At 41.0% G+C, this 24,901-nt stretch overlaps 2 protein-coding genes and 3 non-coding genes across 6 annotated transcripts in view; 3 read left to right on the top strand and 2 right to left on the bottom strand.

The window, feature by feature from the left end:
- Positions 1-2,131: 2,131 nt before the first annotated feature.
- On the bottom strand, positions 2,132-20,965 carry LOC119799210. 2 transcript variants are annotated; one of them, XM_038309020.1, is made up of 5 exons: positions 20,857-20,949; positions 19,618-19,637; positions 19,466-19,537; positions 3,035-3,459; positions 2,132-2,469 (listed from the first exon to the last, which is right to left on the bottom strand). In XM_038309020.1, the coding sequence occupies exons 1-5, from the start codon at positions 20,918-20,920 to the stop codon at positions 2,208-2,210; spliced, it is 843 nt and encodes a 280-aa protein (XP_038164948.1). In that variant the 5' UTR covers positions 20,921-20,949; the 3' UTR covers positions 2,132-2,207. The 2 variants fall into 2 exon arrangements, with proteins under 2 accessions (XP_038164948.1, XP_038164949.1); XM_038309021.1 differs by lacking the exon at positions 19,618-19,637 and having other exon boundaries at positions 20,857-20,965.
- On the top strand, positions 7,470-7,542 carry trnaa-agc. The gene has a single exon. It is a non-coding gene; the product is annotated as a tRNA-Ala (tRNA).
- Positions 16,947-17,019, top strand: trnaa-agc. The gene has a single exon. It is a non-coding gene; the product is annotated as a tRNA-Ala (tRNA).
- Positions 18,964-19,036, top strand: trnaa-agc. The gene has a single exon. It is a non-coding gene; the product is annotated as a tRNA-Ala (tRNA).
- A 1,258-nt stretch (positions 20,966-22,223) lies between the features above and the next one.
- The window catches only part of smc1b (structural maintenance of chromosomes 1B), a 31,667-nt gene continuing 28,989 nt past the window's right edge, over positions 22,224-24,901 (bottom strand). Inside the window, exons 22-25 of the mRNA XM_038309033.1 lie at positions 23,892-24,043; positions 23,734-23,803; positions 22,767-22,877; positions 22,224-22,676 (exon numbers count right to left, since the gene is read on the bottom strand). Coding sequence (XP_038164961.1) covers positions 22,533-22,676; positions 22,767-22,877; positions 23,734-23,803; positions 23,892-24,043 — 477 coding nt within the window. The 3' untranslated portion in view covers positions 22,224-22,532. The remainder of the gene's footprint in view (positions 22,677-22,766; positions 22,878-23,733; positions 23,804-23,891; positions 24,044-24,901) is intronic.

Below are 24,901 nucleotides of genomic sequence, written 5' to 3'. Positions count from 1 at the left end.
GAGAAAGAAACCGGTGTTTTATTAACAGAAATACCAGCATTTGAAAAGCAAAGGGGATCAAATCTCCCACCTGGGATTTAATTAAACTTTTTTTCATCTCTGAATTCTTTCCATAAACTAATGCTAATGTAGTTAAACTCAGTGTGGCCATATTATGTCATTCTATCAGTAAACATGTTCCTCATGGAGCTGAAATCCACCTCTGTGTTCCTGCTAACAGCCTAGCATGGATGCTAGCAGGGACCAGAGTTAGCAACTATTACCAACAAACTGACAAAGTGCGTCGGCCATGACAGCTTTGTTGCCGCTTTGAGGATGACCGCTACCAACCAGAGAAACCTTACATTGTTCCACAGTCTGATTTCTTACCTTCTGCTCCGGCTCCCAAATGCAGGAGATGATGGGAGCTGTTTCCCCAGTAGCACCGCACCATGACATCCTGGAGGCATCACGGGGCAGCCATCGCACTGTTGGGTTATTTTTTGACCAATCATGTTTCTCCTTCTAGAATCATTATATTATGAATATTATAATTGCAGGTTTCAGTATACATTTTCCAAAACAGCACAACGGTAACAATCAGCCCGTGAAGCATTAAAATAATTTTAATGCTAGGGAGGAAATAATTTGTGTCCTGGGAGGCTCTATGCAAAGCGGCGGAGGAAGGAAGCAGTCAGAACCCAGGTTCAGGGTTCGAGACCAGCTTCGGATAAACATGATGTTTTAACTCCAAAACTAAATAAGCTAAATTCCCTATAAAAATAATTACTTTACTAGTCACTTCACTACTACACTACTTTCCTGTGCATTTCGTGTAATTTTTGTTTGTACACAGAGATAAAAAATTTAGCCCCAGCCTCCAACCAGCCAATCAGTGAACACCTCATCTTCTTGTGGACCAATCACCTCCCAGTTTTGGGCTTACTTTGGACCAATCACTTTTCACCTTCTGGATTCTATAGAAACCCTCTGAGAAAGCTGAAGAGCTGTCATCATGTAGTTGACAGGAGCTGGACTGCTTTTACAAGCCCCAAGTTTAAACATATTGTCTTTATAACTCCTCAATATGTGACAGATTGGACCTCAATAACTAATTAACATAACAATGTTATTAAAATTGAATGATCATAATTCTATTAATTATAAATGCCTGAGGTGAAATATGGACATTACCCTGAGCCAAAAAACAAAAATGATATTACAGTTGGTATAGAAACAGCAATATACCTAATACTGCTTTTTTTCTTGTTAAAATCTTTTACATTTTCTTTTATGTATTTATTACACAGATTATATGCAGATCTATGGAAGAAAAACAGTTCCATTGGAATCTGCCTTTTTTTTAACACCAAATTTTAAACACTGAATTTTTTTAACACTTATTTTTTAAACACTGGTTTTTCTTTTAGACATTGAATTCCTTACACTCAATTTTCTCTGGTAAAATTCAACAGAAAAAAAATCAGTAGGAAAAAAATCCAGCTGCAAAAAAATTCAGCTGCAAAAATTCAGCCGCAAATGTGATGACCTTCTAGTGAACTTAAGCCAAAGCAATCTACACTTGATAAGAGTCGAGCAGCTTCTAGCCAATGAAATAAGCTAATTTGGTCACATGACACAACAGCTTTTTTTCAGTAAAAAAAAAAAAAAAAATCACCAGAAAAAAATTCATCTGCAAAAGTTTAAAAAAAACCAGATAAAAATTAAGTGTAAGGAACTTAATGTCTAAAAAAATTCAGTGTTTAAAATTCGGTGATAAAAAAATTCTATTCTATTCTAGTCTATTTACTTGTTATAATTTAAGCATTATTTAGACCTGCTGTATTCCTGTACCAGACTAAACGATTCAATTATATCTTATTATATCTTTATAAGAAGATAATTGTGTAAAATGCTCATTTTAAGATAATTATATCTTAAAATGAGCATCTTACACAAGTTGAACTGAATTTTATCTGGTACATATAAACTATTAGCTGTCATATATGAATATTATAATTGCAGATTTCAGTATCAATTTTCCAAAACAGTACAACGGTAATAAACAGTCCGTTCTTACACATAAGAAGTGAATAAATATTGTTCATTTTATGAGATCTTTGATTGCTGATGGGAAGAAATGAGGCAGAAATCCAGTCTAATGATTGTTTTATTGTTCTAAATATTAATACAGTAAAATGACGAATCTTTGCTTTCAGGTTAGGTTTTTACGGTGCTTGTTGCATAGAACTCCTCTGGGTCGTCTCCTCATGGGGCCAACTGAGGGCCTGCTGTAAGGAGGAGGAGCAGCGAGGGAGAACAGAGGAGATCTTGGAGACCACTTCCTGGTTCACTCCAAGATCCAGTTTGGGAAACACCTGGGTCAGAGGTTCTAATTGCTGCTGGAGAACTCCCTCAGCTACCTGGTCTGTCAGGTCAGCAGCATCAGGGGTGAGGAGGAGAGAGAACCTGCTGTCAACCAGCAAACAACTAGCCTGACGTAGTCCGACTCAATTCTAGTCAGAATATGAGTCTGATGCTGCTCCATAGAGCTGTGATTATGGGGCGTGTTTTGAACGAACCAGGAAAAAAAATGCCTCTGCACTCAACTGGATAGACCTACAACCAATAAGAGCAACGGAGTGCGTGACGTATGTTAAGCCATGCATAGTTGTTGTCAACAAAAATCAAAGCGTGCAGTTTCACGCCTAGAATAAGAAGATGAGCCTTGATCGCGTTTCTCTGTTCCTCTTTTAAAATTAATTTGCTGTCGATATCTTCTAGAACAGACCTAATAGCAGAATCTACTCACCCAAACTCTCCAGCGGCAGCCATTATTGTTGTCACCCAAGCGCCCTTTGGTCACGTGGTTGATAACGTTACTCTTGATCATCTGTCCATCATCGTATAAAGCCCGCCCTGACAATTTGATTGGAACGCCTGACAGTGGGCTTTAATACTCGCGCTACTATGGAGCAGAGCCAGACCAAACTTCCCCGAACTCAAACCTTGTGGGCGGGACTAAGTTCGGACTGGCACCCAGGCTAGCAAACAACTGATCCTCTGGTAAACCTCCCAGATCAGGGAGATAGGAGAGGCTGTGGAGGTGTGCTGGGAAAAAAAAACAGGCCATGATCCATCCAGGAGGCCCAGTGTACTGGTGAGTCTGGGTGTCTGATGGTGACGTGTAGGGATTTCAAGGGCAGGTCCATGAAGATGACCCAAGCTTTCATCAGCTACCTGAAGAAGGCAAAGGACAGGCCAAACACCAACATGGCTCTGTAGGAGGCAAACATGCTGAAGAGGCTTCCCACTGTGACTGCTGCTGCCACTCAGAGCAGGCCACCAAGAGCTGTCAGTGTGTCCCATCAGGAAAGACCGACCACAGGCGGATGACCTCTGTGACCCCCTGCTGGTCCAGGTAGAGCCTGGCGGAGGGACACAGGGTACTCGGCCAAATCCTGGTCCAACAACTGCAGCCTGCAAGGAAGCATTAGTACACAAACAGCATGAAGAACAGAAATGAGGAACATGTCGCTGCAGATAATGAGTAGACTGCTTTCAGGAGGCTGGTCTACAGCACTGGACCCAGCTGCTGTTCTGGACCAGAGGCTATACGATTCAGTTATATCTTATTTAAAAAGAGCCATTTTACACTAGTTGAACTGGATTTTACCTGGTACATATAAACTATTAGCTGTCATATATCAATATTATCATTCCAAAAGTTTCAAGATAAGTTTTTCCAAAGCAGTGAAACAGTGTTAAACAGCAAAAATCAGACAGAATTTTAATGCTAAGGATGAAATAATGTTTTATCCTGGGAGGCCCTATGCAAAGCGACGGAGGAGCAAAGCAGTCAGAAACGTTTGTGGGTTCGAGACCAGCTTTGGATAAACAATGTTTTAAATCCAAAGAATAATTAACTAAAATCCTCTCTAAGGGTCATAATTTCAATTAATATTTGCATATTTTGTGCATGTGAAATCATTTTCGCTTGTAGTAATTTTGTAAGGCTAAAAGAGAGATGGGTTAGAGCTGATTTATACTCAGAAACCAGTTTGTCTGCATGTGTTGCAGTGAATGCAAATGTTTCCCCGCCCTCTCTGCAGACAGTCTGCTGCACCTCTACAAATACCCCGTTTACACTACCCTTAAAAAACTGAGCCGAGACCGGTCCGAGCTCAGTAACTGAGATAACTTGTCGTGTGTGAACGGAAACAACCTGAACTGAACCGAGATAGACATAACCGGACCGCGCTAACTGCAGACCAGTTCCCGAGGTGGGTTCGGCTCGGTTTTTTCCTGGCTCGGTTCTCTGATAACAAGAGCGCATGAGCAGAACGCGTCATCGCCGACTGGCTGAACATGCCGATTCACACTCCATTAAAGTACATCCGCGCAAGGTTGCCATCTTCGCCTGACCCACCGCAAACACGGAAGTACAGCAATAATAATCAAGCATAACTTTCTGAATGTGACGGGCGCCGCCATTTTGATTTGCTTGATTTCCTCCTCCTTCGTCTTCTTCTTCTTGGGTTTTACGGCGGTTGACAAACAGCGTTTGGTGCATTACCGCCACCAGCTGCTTGAGTCCCTCCTTCAATCCTAGCAGTAATACCGCACATCGTCACTAGGAGGCGAGGAGTCGAGATAACCGAGATAAGTGTGACGTGTGAACGGTCGTCAAAACTGAGCTTGGCCTGGTTACCGATCCAAGCTCGGATCGTTCTGGGCCTGGATCGGTTTTTCAAGGGTAGTGTAAATGGGGCTAAAATTGTAGGTGACCTCAGAGAGTGCAGCGGACAGGAGGCCTCTGATTGGTCAAATCTACATCCACTCTACACTATGCGTGTTTCCCAGTGTGAGAACGCTGGGACTCTTTTTCCACATGGATCCCCGCTCTTTTTCGCCCTCATGTCCCTCTATGGTTGCACAAACTTGACCCCACTTCCTCAACGCCTCGGCCGTATCTAGACCCACGGCTGGTTCCTGATTGTCCCTGTTGCATTGTGGCGTGGAATAACAACACAGAACACGCTTCAATATTGGGCATAAATCAAAAATATCTGCAACAATCTCACTGCGACACACTGCTGCGGGAGGAGAACCAGCCTATGAAAGGCGAGATGCACCCACAAAGATGCGCTGAGGGGCCCCAAGTGGAGTGTCCGCCACAATGGCTTAGAACGAAATGTGTATGAACGACTGAGAGAGACTCCTGCCTGCTCCACAGCAGACACACAATTCAATTCAAATCAATTAATTTATTCACAACACGTCATCTCAAGGCACTTTACAGTTCACCAGATCATCCAGTGAGGCTCCGTCCACACGAAGTCAAAACGAACACGAAACGCTAATATTTTCCAGAACGTTTGTCGTAAAGTAAAATAAATGTGATCGTCCACACGAATGCATGAAAATGCTGCAAAATGTATGCAAGGCCTGTAAGTGGCGCTGTGGTGCCAAAGCAAAAATAGGCGACGAAATGTTGGGCAAGCGCACTAATATTTATACATGGTTGCCCTGCGGGTCCATTTTCGTGGTTCAGTCAAATTCAGGTGTTCTGTTCTTCCTGGAGATATTCCAGAAGAAGAAGATTCTGTTGTAAGCCTGACAGCAGGGTGAGTAGCATTAGCAGCAACCATTCAACACAGTACGGCGCCATTGTTGTTGTGATACTGTGTCGCGCATGCGTGTTTAGAGGCGACGCTATGACACATGCGTGTAAAAAAAAAAAATGCGGTTAGAGCTTAAAGATGGAAACCCGAAAACGGCGTTTCAAAATCTTCCCACTCTGAAGGCTGAATAAAAAAAAGATCATTTACAGACCCCAGAAACGCCGGCTTCGTATGGATAAGAGGCTGGTTTGGTGAAAAATTTGTGCGTTTAGGCCAGGGTTTGGCTTCGTGTGGACGGGGCCTAAGATTGATTCAAAGTTTTATATCTCAGGAAAACCAGTTGATTGCATCGACTCATTGACTCAAAGGCAATTGCTCACACTAAGAATGATTGTAGCGACAGTAGAGGAAAAACTCCAGCAGAACCAGGCTGAGTGTGAGCATCCATCTGCTGAGGCTGACTGGGGTTCAAGGAGACAAAAGCAGAGATACAAAAGTCAAGTGTAAAAGGCGGCCCCGTCCAGGAAACACACAGCCAGGCAGACGAGCAACGAGCCAGCTCCCATGTCAGAGGATGAAGAGAGCACATCCAGCCAGTCACAGTCAGAGAAACAGGCTGATCTCCAACATCTATAAACAAAGGCGTTCATGGCAGCAGCGCAGCTGATATTTCTCTCCAGGATGGAGTTACAGCCAAACAGGAACAGACCAGATGAAGCTATGAGAAAAAGCAGACGTATAAGAGATTGAAATAACAGATTCTGCAGAGTGGGAGAATATCCATCTGTTTTTAATATTTGAATATATATTAGCCCCATGTTTCTTTCATCAGAACATCAAAATGTGCAACAAACACAACATTAGTCCTCTCCCCCGCTAAACAAGTCTACTGTGCTGTTATTTGAAATTAAATATTGTCAAATAGGGGTGGATCTAAATGGGGGAACAGTGGGGACCATGCCCCCCTAGCCAATTATTGGCCACCCCTGTGGCCCCTCCCTACCAGGTGATTTGTTGTTCTTGCTGGGATATAATTCACCAGCTCTGGAACAAACAGAAGAAATAGTAGTAGTCTCAAGATGGCGCCAAGCATGCAGCAGCCTGTTACATGGGCTCTGTGTTCTCCTTTCCTACTTTCTCCGTTCTATATTGTTTTTGGAAATTTCTTTGTGTTAGTGAATATTGTATCTGATATTCTGAAAGTATGAGCACACAGGACTCCAACTTCTGGGACTATAGTGCTGAGCTCACAGTTTGACCACCCTCACACCAGCCCCCTCCCTCTCCTCAACTCTTTGCATGTCTCCAACCCTCACCTCCACTCTCACCAACCCCCCACCCACTCACACCCTCTGCCATGCCTCCCTCCCCCCTCACAGTCACTGCTATGCATTTGAGAGGCCAGCTGAAAGGACTTAGACAGAGGAAAGCCTCTGCACCAGACGGGATTCCTCCAAGCTGATGTAACGACTAAATTTCTCCACTGTGAGATCAATAAAGTCAATCAATCAATCAGCTGACTGAAAATAACCTCCAGCTTCTGTCTGAGTTTATTTACTGCCTGTCACTACCGACAATTATTTCTATTGTTATCAGCTGCCCTGGAGCTTCCTTCTTTTACGTCAGTGACCAATCCCACCCGTTCCTCGCCAACAGTCAGCCAATCAGGTGATTGTTGTAAGTTCACAGTGAGTAATACTGCAGAATTGCTAATTCAAGTGTGAGGCCTTGGTAAGGTGACCCTGCTGTGGTCAAATGTGTCTCATGTGGGACCACAAGACTGTCTTTAGTGGGTGCAAGAAGACGTATGTCATTGACGCACAGCACAGGGAGTAAGTTCTCCTTTTTTGGAGAAATTGCTCAACAGGGGGATTAGCTCAGATGGTAGAGCGCTCGCTTAGCATGCGAGAGGTAGCGGGATCGATGCCCGCATCCTCCAGTTTTCCTTTTCTACAGTTAATTTGACACTTTTCTTTGGATTTGGGGGCATCTTTAAAGATAAGCTGTGATAAACCATTACTCTAGAATACATAACATACGGTAGTGTATATGTATATATATAATATTACATGTATAAAATACATAAAGTTGAGATGAGCAAATTATGGAAACCTACTGATGAGGACATGTTGGTTTCTGAAAGCTGCCGCAGCTTTTACATTTTTCTACACTATTACAGCTAAAATGTTTTAATGTTGTCATTTATTATATTCAAGAAGAAGAGTTTCCTCCAGATGTCTTATGTCCTGAAATGTAAGCAAACTCTAACTGTAAGGAAGAGGACATCAGGGCCACTGAAGTTAAAGACGGTGAAGAAGATGTAGCACGTAGAGCCACCACCAGGGGGAGCACTGCTCTTACAAATGTCAGTCCTGAAAATGAAGCCAGAATTCAAATCCCAGCCAGGGGAGCCTCTGCAGTAACCTGACAACAGCCAGATGCATGTCTCGCTCCGCCTAGCTCCACTCACATACATCTGGGAACCCGCCATAGGAATTGCCTTTACTGAAGGCTGGGCCTTATCAAAACGCCTTGCATATGATTGGATAAGCTACTTGTCTGTCATCTTTATTGACGTGCTATTTCAACCACTCACACCGAAGCTAACCCGTGACGCTGTGAGAGGAGGAGCCATTTGGTAGATCAAGCTCTTGCCAAATCCGGTCGGGAGAAGGGCGAAAACATCGTTTCTCTGATGTTCTTTTGATGAAACAATATCAGATAGATTGGACAACACAGAAGAAATAGCAGCATCAATGCTAACGCTTGCTTCCTCAATGCTTGCCGCCATTGTTGTTGGAATCTCACGGTCGCTTCTCCACTCCAGGACACACCCACCCTGCGTCCTGATTGGACAGACCATAAATTCGGTTGGGGAAATCACTTTCAATGAGCGGGTTCCCAGATGTATGTGAGTGGAGCTAGGCGGAGCGAGACATGCATCTGGCTGTTGTCAGGTTACCTCTGCAGCTGCAGCAGGGGTGAAGCTAGACGTGAGAGGATTTCAGTAAGAAGTTGGCCTGAGTCTGGCTGTCTGATGCAGAACAAGTTTAATGCTGTACTTGCAGGACCCAGAAACACGAAAACAAGACATTGTGTATAAAAAATATTGAACTACAATTTCTCACCAGCTCCTTGTTCCATCTCTGTCTCCTCATTCTGGCCTGTTCCTCCATCTCTGCTGTCTCTTCCTGTTTTTGCTGCATTCACACGTAAACCAGAACAAATTACTATTATCCAGTGTTATATGATACCATTGAACTGTTTCTAGTTGTTCTCTCACCTGATCTGTTCTACTGCCTTCTGAAAAGGACCAAAACAGTACATTTGTTTCTAAATTAAGCAAGACTGGAATTAATTATAAAAGGTTTAACACTAGAATACATAACAATACCTATAAAACCACATAATGGGATTGTTTCTAACCTCCTACTTGCAGCAGTTCAACAGTGTCAGTGATACAATAAATTTGTTCAAACTATATATACCTTAAATTCTCTAATATAGGCCCGGGCCTTTATTTCACTCAAGTGCATCGCGATCCAGGCCTTTATTGGATAGAGGCCAGAATTAGAGACAGGCCTCTATTGCTATTTGAGCAAAACAGACTACCAGTGGAATGAATAAAAATGAGATTTTGTGTCTATTTGAACCTATAAAACACTGGGTTCATTTATTGAAAAAGCACAGTTACCATGTCTCGCTTGGTTTGAAGTAAAAAAAAATAATAAAATCCTCCAATTCTGTTTAATTCTCCTCCTCAGTTTCCTCCCCCTCTTCATCTCTCCCTTTAATCTCCTCATCACTCGCGCTCCTCCTGTTCTGCTGCGTGTCTGTTCTCTTCCTCGCGCAGACGGACAGCAGTCAGGGCCTGTCGTCCAGCTGCGCAGGGCTGTGGTACTTGTATGTTACTACCACAAGTATAATGTTGAGGTATGCCCAGAAAAAACGTTTATAGCCCCGGCCTGTATTAGAGACCGGCCATTATTTACCTCCTCTGACAGCGAGACCGGCCAATGTTAGAGTCCCGGCCGCTATTGGAATACAGGCCAATATTAGAGAATTTACGGTATATATATATATATACACATATATATATATATATATATATATATATATATATATATATATATATATATATATATATATATATATATATATATATATATATATATATATATATCAGTATTTTATTAACAGAAATACCAGCATTTGGGATTTAATTATTAAACTTTTTTTTCTTCTCTGAACTCTTTCCATAAACTACTGCTAATGTAGTTAAACTCAGTGTGGCCATAATGTCATTCTATCAGTAAACATGTTCCTCATGGAACTGAAATCCACATCTGTGCTCCTGCTAACAGCCTAGCATGGATGCTAGCAGGGACCAGAGTTAGCAACTATTACCAACAAACTGACAAAGTTCGTCGGCCATGACAGCTTTGTTTCCGCTTTGAGGATGACCGCTACCAACCAGAGAAACCTTACATTGTTCCACAGTCGGATTTCTTACCTTCTGCTCCGGCTCCCAAATGCAGGAGATGATGGGAGCTGTTTCCCCAGTAGCACCGCACCATGACGTCCTGGAGGCATCACGGGGCAGCCATCGCACTGCTAGAGTAAAGGAAGCCCAACTAGCCAATCAATGAACGCCTCATCCTCTGGTGGACCAATCAAGTCCCAGTTTTAGGCTTACTTTGGGCTTACTTTTGACCAATCATGTTTCTTCTTCTAGAATCATTATATGAATATTATAATTGCAGGTTTCAGTATACATTTTCCAAAACAGCACAACTGTAATAAACAGTCCATGAAGCATTAAAATAATTTTAATGCTAGGTAGGAAATAATTTGTGTCCAGGGAGGCTCTATGCAAAGCGGCAGAGGAAGGAAGCATTCAGAACCAAGGTTCATGGGTTCGAGACCAGCTTCGGATAAACATTATGTTTTAACTCTAAAACTAAATAAGCTAAATTCCCTATAAAAATTATTACTTTACTAGTCACTGCACTACTACACTACTTTCCTGTGCATTTCGTGTCATTTTTGTTTAAACACAGAGATAAAAAATTTAGCCCCAGCCTCCAACCAGCCAATCAGTGAACACCTCATCTTCTTGTGGACCAATCACGTCCCAGTTTTGGGCTTACTTTGGACCAATCACTTTTCACCTTCTGGATTCTATTCTCTTCTGGATTGAGAGGCCAGCTGAAGGGACTTAGACAGAGGAAAGCCTCCGGACCAGACGGGATTCCTCCAAGCTGATGTAACGAGTAAGGCCCCGTCCACACGAAGTCAAACCCTGGCCTAAACACACAAATTTTTCACCAAACCAGCCTCTCATCCATACGAAGCCAAGACAAGAACCTGCAGAGAGTTTTGCATTTATTGCAACTCAACGTAAATGACATCAAGGGGGAACGCTATCTGACGGGCCTATAATCCCCGTCAGATACGGCTCCCCTTGCTTAATATGGGGGGAACGGTATCTGATGGCTTCTGAACCCTTTCAGATAAATTTCCATCTGGAAAACGCTGTTTTGCTGCTTGATCCTCCTACCTCTCCATCTCTGTGTGTGTGTGTGCTGTACGTTAACACCCACCAGCAGAAACACCCACCTACCCAACTGACAGACGGAATCTCACTATACATCAGCCAATCTCATCCTCCCCTCTCTCATGACAAGGCGCGTTCAAGTCCTATCATTAAAAAAAGGTTAATTGTGCGACCTTAGTAACGTGCAGTAACGGGGTTTCGGCAATGGTAACTGCGTTATAGTTACAGTCAAAGTAATTAGTTAGATTACTCTACTACTAAAAAAAGGTAACGGCGTTACTCCCATCACTGCTACTATCCAATGTTGTATAATACCATTGAACTTTTCTAGTTGTTCTCTCACCTTAGCTGCTCCCTGCCTTCTGAAAAAGGACCAAAAAAAGTAAATTTGTTTCTAAATTAAGCAGGACTGGAATTAATTATAAAAGGTTTAACATTAGAATACATCACAATAGCCCTAAAACCACATAATGGGATTATTTCTAACCTCCTTACTGCAGCAGTTCAACAGTGTCAGTGATACAATAAATTTGTTCTAACCATATATATATTTATTTTTTTTATTATATGCAGGGGCGGATCTAGAAAAATATTTATGGGGTGGCGAGAGGGGGGCAGGAATTTTTGAGGGGTGGCAACATATGGCATTTGTTTACACTGAATTTAATCACAGTTATCACAGTTTAGTGAGAATAGTATGTAGAGTAAGTGTTTTATGTGAAACAGTTCATATTAGAAATACATCGTACAATGCGATTTCACCTAATAGAAGATAGAAGAATTATAACACTACTTCTAGAGGGGCATTATCACAGGAAAGGTATTAAGGTAAGACACAGGTGCTGAGTTGCAGATGTGTGAGATTGACTGTGAGAGAGGCAGCTTTGCAGCATTTGCACAAGAAGAAACTATAGGAAAAAAAAGTTACCCATCAGAGATCTATGGACTGAGCTGTACTAAAGTCAGCATAAATACACAGTAGAAATAAATGGGTCAAGGCACCCAAACAAGGTACCAGACATCCATGTATTGTTTACTCTGAACACACATTTACCACATTTGTTCCTCAGTAACTTGACATACAGCAGTTACGGCAACATGAAAGGGACATTTCATGCATGTCAATATGCTGTAGATAAAGCTGCTGTATCAACAAATCAACAAAAAGGCAGGTACTGTATGTTACATCAAAATTTTCAGGTTTCAGTATAAATTTTCCAAAACAGGAAAGCTGTGTTTAACAGTTCGTGAGCATTAAAATAATCTTAATGCTAAGGTTGAAAGAATTTGTGTCCTGAGAGGCTCTATGTAAAGCGGCGGAGGAAGGAAGCAGTCAGAACCAAGGTTCATGGGTTCGAGACCAGCTTCGGATAAACATTATGTTTTAAATCCAAAACTAAATAAGTTAAAATCCCCTCTAAGAGGCATTAATTCACTACTATATCAACATTTTTATTTTTTGTGCATTTCACGTCATATTTGCTTGTACACAAGGATCAAATATTTAGCCTCAGCCTCCAACCAGCCAATCAGTGAACGCCTCATGTTCCGTTGGACCAATCACGTGCCAGTTTTGGGCTTACTTTGGGCTTACTTTTGACCAATCACCTTTCACCTTGTGGATTCTATAGACAATCTCGGAGAGCTACGGCAAGCAGTCGGAAACAAGGTTCGTGGGTTCGAGACCAGCTTTGGATAAACATTATGTTTTAAAATTAAATAAGCCAAAAACCCTATAAGAATTATTACTTTACTACTCACTTCAATACATCACTACTTTCCTGTGCATTTCGCCTCATTTTTGTTTGTACACAGGGATCAAATATTTATCCCCAGCCTCCAACCAGCCAATCAGTGAACGCGTCATCTTCTGTTGGACCAATCACGTCCCAGTTTTGGGCTTACTTTACTTTTGACCAATCACCTTCTAGATGCTATAGAAACCCTCTGAGAGCCATGGCTAAATGAAATAAAAATCACTCCTGTGCATCACGCAGTGTTATGTTTATGTCTTCTGTTCACTTTGATTAACTTATTTAGTAGAAATATTAAAAACTACAAAGACAGCAGATGATAACTTCTTCTGTGTTGAAAAAATCTCAGTTTTATCCCTTTGGTTAATAGTTTAGCACCAGTAGATTCATCAGTGCATAATGATACAGCAATAACAGGGCTAATACTATAGCAAATATTACTATTACTATACTATGTATATTACTATATTATATATTACTATATTATATACCAAATTTTGTTTATTTGGCTCAATATTTAATATGTCCTGCTTGAAAAACTCCTTTTGGGCACTTTTTAGTAAACTTTTAATAGTACAGCATTTAATGATGAATACCAGTTATTAATTAATGTTTATTAACACAATTAATAAGAAGTGAATAGATGTTGCTCATTTTATGAGATCTTTGACAGCTGATGGGAAGAAATGAGGCAGAAATCCAGTGTAATGATTGTTTTATTGTTCTAAATATTAATACAGTAAAATGATGAATCTTTCTATTGTGCAGCAGGAGATCAGAGTATGTGCTGTCATCCTCATCCAGTAACGAACGGAACTGGTGGTGATTTAAACCTTTTGCCATTATTTTATTGACAATCTGAATGACAACATTAATGACCTCTGTGCATTCTAAAGGAAAGGTTTGTGCGCACAATGCCTCTTGTTGCAGGATGCAGTGAAAAGTGAGCAGCTTTCTATCCAGTGACTTCTGCAGCAAGGCTACAAAGCCCCTGTGCGCTCCAGTCATACCCGGTGCCCCATCAGTAGCCACTGACACTAGGTGGGTTGTTTTTATTTCTTTGGCTCGTAAACAATCAAGCACAGCCTCACAGATGTCCTCCCCCCGTGTCTGGCCTTTTAGTGGTATCAGCCCAACCATTTCTTCCTGTGGTCCAGAAGAGTTCACATATCGGCAGAACAGCGCTGTTTGTTTGGCACCTAAACCGTATGTTTGGCACCTAAACAGTATGACGTTTATTTTGAGCGACGAAAAACAATAACATATTTATTCTAATATGTCAAGATTACAATAATCTTCCAATTTAGGACTAAAATATTAAAGAACTAACACAAATAAAATACACTTAAATACTTATTTATTTATTTTTTTTCCCCAAGCCACTCAGAGCCGCAGTATAAGGATGAAAGAGCTGCATGCAGCTCCGGAGCCGTGGGTTGCCAAACCCCTGATCTAGACCCACAGCTAGTTCCTGATTGTCCCTCTTGCAATGGTGGTGTGGAATAACAGCGCAGAACATGCTTCAATATTGGGCATAAATCAAACATGTCTGCAACTAGCTCACTGCGACACACTGCTGCGGGAGGACAACCAGCCAATGAAAGGCGAGATGCACCCACAGGGATGCGCTGAGCCCCATGTTTCTGTCATCATGGCATCAAAATGTGCAACAAACATTGAAGTTTGCAGACAAACTTAACAGTTTTTTAACACGGTTTCACTCCCCTCTCCTCAACTCTCAGCATATCTCTGACCCCCAGGACACAGACACCTAATAGCGCCGGTAGCCGGTGCGAGCGGATGACGTCATACACGCGCCGCTTTGTTTTTAAAACATATAAACATAAAAAATTATATTATGTTGATTGTTACACCGAAATCCCATAAACATTAATGAAATTAATGAAAAAATCCAAAAAAATGAATGAATTGTACTTATTTTTAATGATTCGCGGAAACCCTGGATAATTTCCGCATGTTTTGCTACTTTGAATTTAATCATCTCGCGCATGCCCTCTACGATCTCCAAGGAACTGTAGGCTTTGCTTTGTGCAGGCAGTCTGGAGGGCAGCGGGGTGGACCGGAGCTGCTTTAAACAATATCTGGCACGCAACAACAACTTTTTTCTCGCCCCTCGTGGGGTGGTATGTGTCATCCTCAAGCTCAGGTCCTCTACCAGAGGCCTGGGAGTTTGAGGGTTCTGCGCAGTATCTTAGCTGTTCCTCGGAAAGGGCTCTTCTGGACAGAGACCTCTGATGTTTTACCTGGAATCTGCTGTAGCCACTCTCCTAGTTTGGGGGTCACAGCCCCCAGTGCTCCAATTACCACTGGCACCACTGCTGCTCTTACTTTCCACATCTTTTCTAGCTCCTCCTTCAGCCCTTGGTAATTTTCAAGCTTCTCGTGTTCTTTCTTCTTGATGTTGCTGTTGCTTGGGATTGCCACATCTATCACTACTGCCTTCTTCTGCTGTTTGTCTATCAACACGATGTCTGGTTGGTTAGCCATCACCTGTTTGTCAGTCTGGATCTTAAAGTCCCATAGGATCTTAGCTTGGTCATTCTCATCTATCTTAGATGTTAATATTTACAAAGTCTACCAGCAGTGCAGAGCTTGCTCAGGAATGGCAGCAGGCAGGTGTGAGTGCATTTGCACGCACTGTGAGGCGGAGACTCTTGGAGCAAGGCCTGGTCTCAAGGAGGGCGGCAAAGAAGCCACTTCTCTCCAGGAAAAACATCAGGGACAGACTGATATTCTGCAAAAGGTACACGGAGTGAACTGCTGAGGACTGGGGTAAAGTCATTTTCTCTGTTTAATCCCCTTTCCGATTGTTTGGGACATCCGGAAAATACTTGTTCGGAGAAGACGAGGTGAGCGCTACCACCAGTTTTGTCTCATGCCAACTATAAAGCATCCTGAAACCATTCATGGAGGGGGTTGCTTCTCAGCCAAGGGAGTCGGCTCTCTCACAGTCGTACCTAAAAACACAGCTATGAATAAAGAATGGTACCAGAATGTCCTCTGAGAGCAACTTCTCCCAACCGTCCAAGAGCAGTTTGGTGATGAACAATGCCTTTTCCAGCATGATGGAGCCCCTTGCCATAAAGCAAAGGTGATATCGAACTGGCTCAGGGAACAAAACATAGAGATTTTGGGTCCATGGCCTGGAAACTCCCCTGATCTTAATCCCATTGAAAACTTGTGGTCAATCATCAAGAGACGGGTGGGCAAACCAAAACCTAGGAATTCTGACAAAATACAAGCATTAATTGTGCAAGAATGGACTGCTATCAGTCAGGGTTTGGTCCAGAAGTTGATTGAGAGCATGTCAGGGAGAATTGCAGCAGCCTGAAGAAGAGGGGTCAACACTGCAAATATTGACTTGCTGCATTAAATCATTCTGTCATTAAAAGCTTTTGTTACTCATAATATGATTGCAATTGCATTTCTGTATGTGATGACAACATCTGGGATACACATATGAAAACCAGAGGACAGCAGATCATGTGAAAATATAATATTTGTGTCATTCTCAATACTTTTGGCCATAACTGTACATGACCTTCTGTGTGTAGAGAGCACTGTGCCCCCAAGACGACTACAGAGCTTTCCAAACATCCATCCCTGGGTGACTCCTGAGCTGAAAGTCCTCGTGAACCAGAAAAAAAGGCCTTTCAACTAAGTGGACAGAGAAGAGCAGCGGAGAGTCTAGCAAGAGCTCCAATGGAGGATCAGGGCAGCAGAGAAGGACTACAAGAGGAAAACAGAGGAACAACTGGCACAAAACAATGTCAGAGATGAGTGGAGGGGTCTGAAGAACACCTCCAGCTTTGGGCAGAGGAACACCACCAGCAGGGCTGCAGGGACATCAAGTTTGCTGACGAGCTAAACTTTTAACACGGTTTGACCCCCGTTACACCAGCCACCTCCCTCTCCTCAACTCTTTGCATGTCTCCACCCCCAGGACACAAAGACCTGTCCTCCCCCTCACCCTGAGTGTATCGAACCCCCGACCATGGTAATTTCTCAGCAGGGGGATTAGCTCAGATGGTAGAGCGCTCGCTTAGCATGCGAGAGGTAGCGGGATCGATGCCCGCATCCTCCAGTTCTCCTTTTCTACGATTACTTTGACTCTTTTCTTTGGATTTGGGGGCATCTTTAAAGATAAACTGTAATAAACCATTACTCTAGAATACTTAACATACAGTAGTGTATTACATGTATAAAATACTTAAAGTTGAAATGATCAAATTATGAAAACCTACTGATGAGGACATTTTGGTTTCTGAAAGCTGCCGCAGCTTTTACATTTTCCTACACTATTACAGCTAAAACGTTTTAATGTTGTGATTTGTTATATTTCATATGGTTTCCTCCAGATGTATTTTGTCCTGAAATGTAAGCAAACTCTAATTGTCAGGAAGAGGACATCAGGGCCTCTGAAGTTAAAGACGGTGAAGAAGATGTAGCACGTAGAGCCAACACCAGGGGGATGCTAAGGATCTAGACCAATGGTCTCCAACCCTGGTATTCAAGATCTACTGTCCTACAGACTGTCCTGCATCCCTGCTTCAACAGAGCTTAATTAAATGAATGGCTTGAAAAGGTAATCAATCATTTGATTCAGCTGTGTTGAAGCAGGGATGCATCTAAAAACTGTAGGGAAGTAGATCTTGAGGACCAGGGTTGGAGACCACTGATCTAGACCCACAGCTAGTTCCTGATTGTCCCTCTTGCATTGTGGTGTGGAATAACAGCGCAGAACATAGGGCTGGGCGATATAGAAAAAAAGCTTATCGATAAAAAAAAATGCATATTGATCGATATCGATAATTATTGAAAAGATTTGAAACCATATTTTATGTGCAGCTCTGCCTGGACTTTTTATAATATTGCTAAATGATTTAATTTTAATAAAAAACACAAACACAGACTTCTAATTAAATCTTTATTTAATCAACTTTTTTAACCATAACAATTGTTTTAAAGAAAAATAACTTAAGAGGCCTGAGTTATGTTATTAAATACTGACAAAGAATAAACTAAAGTGACCAGAAAAGTGACCAAAATAAATATAACAAATAAATAAAAGCCCCCCCACCGCCCCCGTTTCCTGCTTTAACCTGAGTTATTACTTTGAAGTTTCTGGCCCCTCAGCATTTTTATCTCAACTGTTAGAACTACGTGGGAAACTGCCCAGAACTGAAAATATATATACATTTTCCGAAGATTCCTCGGAGGAGAGCCGCGCGGGGGCCTACACAGCTCATACTCCTGCGGCTGTGAGCGGCTGAGATGATAAAAAAAAAAAAAAAGTTGGTTGCGTTATCAGACTTCGTTTTCACTGGTTCCCGACACATTTTACAGATGACTGTGGTTTGTTTTTGGTCCGACTTGCCATGACCGAAATACTGCCAGACTGCCGAACTACAAAAACCCTTCTTTGGAACAATTTCCTCCGCCTCTCCTTGCTGCACATCTTCATGTGCTCTGTGTTGTGGTTTGAGAGGGCGGCGCTTGGTGACGGCATGCCTGGGTCCGTGATTGTGATTGGTTGGGAGGAAGCAGTGACTAGCATAAACCTACATGCTAGGCTACAATGAGAAGGAAGGAAAACTGCGTTTCTTTTTTATCGAACTTTTATGGACCCTCTTTTTTTCTATTGCGCCACACGTCTATCGATCGATATATATCGTTATTGAATTATCGCCCAGCCCTAGCAGAACACGCTTCAACATTGGGCATAAATCAAACATGTCTGCAACAAGCTCACTGCGACACACTGCTGCGGGAGGACAACCAGCGAATGAAAGGCGAGATGCACCCACAGGGATGCGCTGTACCCCATGTCATCACGACATCAAAATGTGCAACAAACACTGAAGTTTGCAGACGAGCTTAACAGGTGTTTAACACGGGTTGACCCCCCCAACACCAGCCCCCTCCCTCTCCTCAACTGTCAGCATGTCTCCAACCCCCAGGACACCAGAGAACGCCCTTCCCCCCCACCCCAAGTGTCTAAAACCCCAGACCCTTGACAGGCTCAACAGGGGGATTAGCTCAGATGGTAGAGCGCTCGCTTAGCATGCGAGAGGTAGCGGGATCGATGCCCGCATCCTCCAGTTTTCCTTTTCTACGGCGAGCAGGAATAGTTAAAATTATCCATGTCGAGCAGCAGCACGGTTGCGCCACATCAGATGCTTAAACGCTCCCGACGCGCTGCGCCTGCTGCGCGTCAACCATTGACTTTGCATGTAAACTTGCTGCTTCTGCTGCGTCCAGTGTGAACGCAGCATAACACGTAGAGCCACCACCAGGGGGAGCACTGCTCTACAAATGTCATTCCTGAAAATGAAGCCAGAGTTCAAATCCCAGCCAGGGGAGCCTCTGCAGCTGCAGCAGGGGTGAAGCTAGACATTAAAGGATTTCAGTAAGAAGTTGGCCTGAGTCTGGCTGTCTGATGCAGAACAAGTTTAATGCTGTAGTTACAGGACCCAGAAACATGAAAACAAGACATTGTGTATAAAAAATATTGAACTACAATTTCTCACCAGCTTCTTGTTCCATCTCTGTCTCGTCATTCTGGCCTGTTCCTCCGTCTCTGCTGTCTCTTCCTGTTTGTGCTGCATTCACACATAAACCAGAACAAATTATTATTATCCAGTGTTATATGATAACAAACTGGTTCTAGCTGTTCTCTCACCTGAGCTGTTCTTCTGCCTTCTGAAAAGGACATAAATGTATTTTTTTTTTCTAAATCAAGCAAGACTGAAATTAATTATAAAAGGTTTAACACTAGAATACATTACAATACCCCTAAAACCACATAATGGGATTATTTCTAACCTACCTGCAGCAGGTCAACAGTGTCAGTGATACAATAAATTTGTTCTAACCATATATATATATATATATATATATATATATATATATATATATATATATATATATATATATATATATATTATATATATATATATATATATATATATATTTTTTTTTTTTTTTTTTTTAATTTATTTTTTTTTTATTATATGTACAAACTAGGGCTGCAAACATCAATTAGTTTGCTAACTGGTTAATCTGATTTTTTTTTTTATGAATAACTGGAAAATAAAACGTTCCTTTAAGATTTTTACAAAATTAAATCAGGTGAAACTAAAACATTTTCACATGGGCGTAAGTTTGCATAGGGACCATAGCAACATGTCCCTACCAAAATTTTTGACCAACCTACTTGTCCCAACATATCATTGGATGTGAATAACATGTTTATAATTTATTGTTGCAGCAGTTGCTTCTTTTCCTCTAACAGCTCCACTGCCTGGTAGCTGCTTGGCCTGTGTGTAACTGTTCTGTGCTGTTTAACTCCACCCTCTGATTTTTCTGTCTTCTTTCTTTCTGAATGCTTGTTTTCTGGTCTGTATGCATGTTTTAGAGTCTCTATACTCCAGTTACTGATTAATTATTTACTAAATTAGTGGATGTTTACTTCAATAATCAATTAATCACAATTAATCTGATTAATATTCAGCTCTAGTACAAACCAAGAAAAACAAACCAAAAAAGTTTGGGTCTATTTTAGGAAAAGTGGTGCAGTGAGAAAGAAACCAGTGTTTTATTAACAGAAATACCAGCATTTGAGATTTAATTATAAAACTTTTTTTTTCTTCTCTGAACTCTTTCCATAAACTACTGCTAATGTAGTTAAACTCAGTGTGGCCATAATGTCATTCTATCAGTAAACATGTTCCTCATGGAGCTGAAATCCACATCTGTGCTCCTGCTAACAGCCTAGCATGGATGCTAGCAGGGACCAGAGTTAGCAACTATAAACAACAAACTGACAAAGTTCGTCGGCCATGACAGCTTTGTTTCCGCTTTGAGGATGACCGCTACCAACCAGAGAAACCTTACATTGTTCCACAGTCGGATTTCTTACCATCTGCTCCGGCTCCCAAATGCAGGAGATGATGGGAGCTGTTTCGCCAGTAGCACCGCACCATGACATCCTGGAGGCATCACGGGGCAGCCATCGCACTGCTAGAGTAAAGGAAGCCCAACCAGCCAATCAGTGAACACCTCATCCTCTGGTGGACCAATCAAGTCTCACTTTTGGGCTTAATTTGGGCTCACTTTTGACCAATCACGTTTCACCTTCTGGAGCTACCCTTATATGAATGTTATAATTGCAGGTTTCAGTATAAATTGTCCAAAACAGTAGACCTGTATTAAACAGCATTAAAATAATTTAATGCTAAGAATGAAAGAATTTGTGAATTTTGTGTCCTATGCAAAGCGGCGGAGGAAGGAAGCAGTCAGAACCAAGAATCGTGGGTTCAAGACCAGCTTCGGATAAACATCATGTTTTAAATCCAAAACTAAATAAGCTAAATTCCCTATAAGAATAATTACTTTACTACTACACTACTTTCCTGTGCATTCGTGCCATTTTTGTTCTTACACAGGGATCAAACATTTATCCTCGTCCTCCAACCAGCCAATCAGTGAACGCCTAATCTTCTGTTGGACCAATCACGTCCCAGTTTTGGGCTTACTTTCGACCAATCACGTTTCACTTTCTGAATTCTGTAGAAACCCTCTGAGAAAGCTGAAGAGCTGTCATCATGTAGTTGACAGGAGCTGGACTGCTTTTACGAATCCCAAGTTTAAACCCATATTGTCTTTATAACTCTCAATTTGTGAGATTGTACCTCAATAATTAATTAACATAACAATGGTATACAAAAATGAATGATCATAATTCTATAAATTATAAATGCCTGAGGTGAAATATGGACATAACCCTGTTTGCTAGCTATTTGCTCCAGATAGGATGTTTCATCTTGATCAATGCACTAAATCGGAGTTCTTCTTCTTCTTTTCTATTATGGCGGAACGCAAGCAACTTTAAGGTGTTTTCCCGCATCTACTGTACATGAGTGTGTAGCAACATTACTTTACATCTAATTCTATTTTTTTACTTTTTATTCTGTAGATAAATAAATAATGCTTTTCTTAATCTGTGATTATCCTTTTTATTTCCTTCATTTCCCAATATTCCTTTAAGACTCCATTCTTAGAAATACCAGGTTCAACAATGACCTGGTATTTCTACATTTAGTTGAGTTAATTATTATTATGCTAAATAACATGAAAAGATAAACTTACTGCTTTATAGTCCATATTTTTAAAGTATTCAATCATTGACTCAGAAATAGAAAATCTAAAACAGTAACAAGCTGAGAATAAAACAAAAGAATACTGTATTTTGTTTAATGTATTTTTATATAGCAAACATTACCAACATGAAAACAAGCTATTTAAAAACCGAATAATTTTTAAACTTTTTTGTATTACTGTCAGGAAATGACAAAATTTAACAATTACAAACCCACCCGACCTTAAAATGAATAAAAACCTTAACAATCAAAGGTGTCAATAAAAACATTGAAACCTATCCTAGAAAAAAAAAACACTTAGAGAACTCAGGTTACTTCTATTTTTCATAGTAAAATTATCAACAGACTAGTTGCTACCATTAGCAAAACACCTGCAGGCATAAAAACTTTTAAGAACCAGAACATTTTCAGGTAAAAACACAAAGAAACGATGACTTCATGGAGTCTTTTTCAGGGTAGAAGACTCCAGCCTTGTGTCGGTTCTGGCCTCCTCAGCTCTTGCTTTGTCGTTTTCCTCTTCAGCCAGCGGGTAGGGACGCAGGTCCAGGGTCAAAATGCGACTAAACATGCAGTGATCAAGCTGTGAAAAGGAAAACATCTGTTCAAATGGATTCATACCAGTTTAAAAATGTTCTGCCCGGTAACAGAGGGGGTTCTGAAAGTTCCTCACATAGGAGCAGACTCCAAGAAGAGCATCAGCTTTGGAGAAAAATTCCTCCTTCAGGGAAATGACAATGATCTGCATGTTCACTTTGGACTCCTCTCTGATGAAGCTGGTCACCTGGAGGAGTCAAAGCCAATCCGTTATAAACAAACGGACAAACAGTGTCAGAGTAAAGCGATTAAGTTACAGGATGACCCTGTTTTCCCAGTTTCCTGCTCTCCTGACATAATCAACACATCCTTTTGATTTTGGATATAATGACCGACACACTGTGGAGGGCATTTTGTCAATGGAAAAAAAAGCAACCCAGAAATAAAAAAAAAAAAAATTTTTTTCAATAAATGGTTTGAGTTATTTTTCTGCTTTCTCAGCTTTTTTTTTTTTCAAATTAATTTTCTTTTTTGGATTTTATTTTTTCAAACAGATTTTGTATTTTTACCTATTTTTCAGATGGAATTTTAAATGTTGGATTATTTTCGTGTTTAAAAGATCCTCTTCACTCGAACCACAACAACAACATTTGTTTTTCACCAATTAAATGCTGCTAATGTCCAGCAGACCAATAGAAATGCGTCTTCACTCCTGGCAGAGGAAAGCCCGCCTCCAGAGGTAAAGAGAACCTGATCTTTACGACTAAATTAGAAAACAAGGACATTCATAAAGCTTAATCTAAAAAAAGAAATATATATATATATATATATATATATATATATATATATATATATATATATATATATATATATATATATAGTTAAAAAGAATACAATTTTAAATAAGAAAAAGTAAAGAAAATGAAAATAATTTTATAAAAGGAAAATCTGAAAAACCGGAAAAGTGTTTTAAAGTTTTATTTTTGGATTGCACATTTTTAATTAAAAAGTGTGTTATTTGTTTACAACAATATTGGACCAAAATGCACTCCGTAGAGTAACAACAAATAAAACCCCACAGAGAGCGTCATGCTTGCTTTCACCTTGCCAATGTTAGTGTTGTCCAGGGCTGCATCCACCTCATCCAGGATGAAGAAAGGAGCCGGACGGAAGCTAACAGAGACGCCACGATAATAATAATAATAAAAATCAACAATGAAAATGCACTGAAAGGTAAAATCTGTGGTCAAAATGGAGTTACCTATTTATAGCAAACAGCAAAGCCAGAGCAGCGATGGCTTTTTCTCCACCAGACAGATTGTCCATAGACATGAAGCGCTTCCCTGGAGCCACACAGTGGTAGTTGATGCCGCCTAAATATGGTTCCTCAGGATTCTCAGCACTCAGAATGGCCTGGAGCAAACAGAGGTTCAACTATTAGAAATTCCTTTATAAGATAATCACATTTTCATCAAACATTTCTTTTTTTAATCTTCAGGAATCTGTTGGTGGTGTATGGAGAGAAATGTGTTCCGATATAATAGCAAGCAAAAACTAAACATTTTCTCAGTTTTCTTATTTGTTTTTTCCCATGATTTTTGGAGGAACTGCATCCTTTTTTATTTTACAGCTAAACATTTTTTACCCCGAAGGTCGAGGCGAGGACATATTTATGTTCTTAGGCTTCACGGCTATGTTGGATGTGGCAGACCTGCTGTTATCTCATAATATAGTTTAAATCCCTCCCTAATATTAAAAAAAATTTTCTTATTAATAAAAGTTTATGACTGTATTGATTTGGCTTTATTCTGCTGATGTTAGGACCTATCTCATGATTTAAAATAAAATCCTCTATAGCCTGGCCCTAATAACACCAGGAACCTGAACTGGTTCTGCAAATGACTCTATGACTGTGTCCAAATCTTCGCACTAATCACTATAAAGGGCACTAATCACCATAAAGGGCACTATATAGTGGTTACGCCATTTTAGATGAGTGTCTGAACATCTAGTTGATGAAAAAGTAGTGGACCCGAAACTTCCCAAAATGCAACGTGAAAAGTAGTGATCATCCATGGTCACTAGAAGAACTGATATATCCCAGACTGTCGCTACCCGACAGTGGCGACAAATAACAAAGATGGCCGTGCGGGGAGGCGGAGTCACCTGACCAAAGGGGAGTAAAAAGTAGTGATCATCTGTCCAAACAGACAGTTAACTGAGTTTACTATAAAGTCCCCTATATCGTCCCCGCTCTATATACTGATTGAG

Source organism: Cyprinodon tularosa, unplaced genomic scaffold (assembly GCF_016077235.1).
Source record: "Cyprinodon tularosa strain WSP-4 unplaced genomic scaffold, ASM1607723v1 ctg654, whole genome shotgun sequence".
Taxonomy (NCBI): Eukaryota; Metazoa; Chordata; class Actinopteri; order Cyprinodontiformes; family Cyprinodontidae; genus Cyprinodon; species Cyprinodon tularosa.
The sequence above is the reverse complement of the archived record's forward strand: the minus strand, read 5'-3'. Positions and strand labels throughout refer to the sequence as shown.

What these genes read in the sequence shown, in the direction of transcription:
- LOC119799210 (XM_038309020.1), bottom strand. Translation starts at nt 20,920, where the DNA reads ATGGTGCGGTGCTACTGGCGAAACAGCTCCCATCATCTCCTGCATTTG. An exon ending in AAGGCAGAAGAACAGCTCAG is followed by an intron (nt 19,538 to 19,617) that starts GTGAGAGAACAG and finishes GTGTGAATGCAG; the next exon opens with CACAAACAGGAAGAGACAGC. An exon ending in GAGGTTTACCAGAGGATCAG is followed by an intron (nt 2,470 to 3,034) that starts TTGTTTGCTAGC and finishes ACGTCAGGCTAG; the next exon opens with TTGTTTGCTGGTTGACAGCA.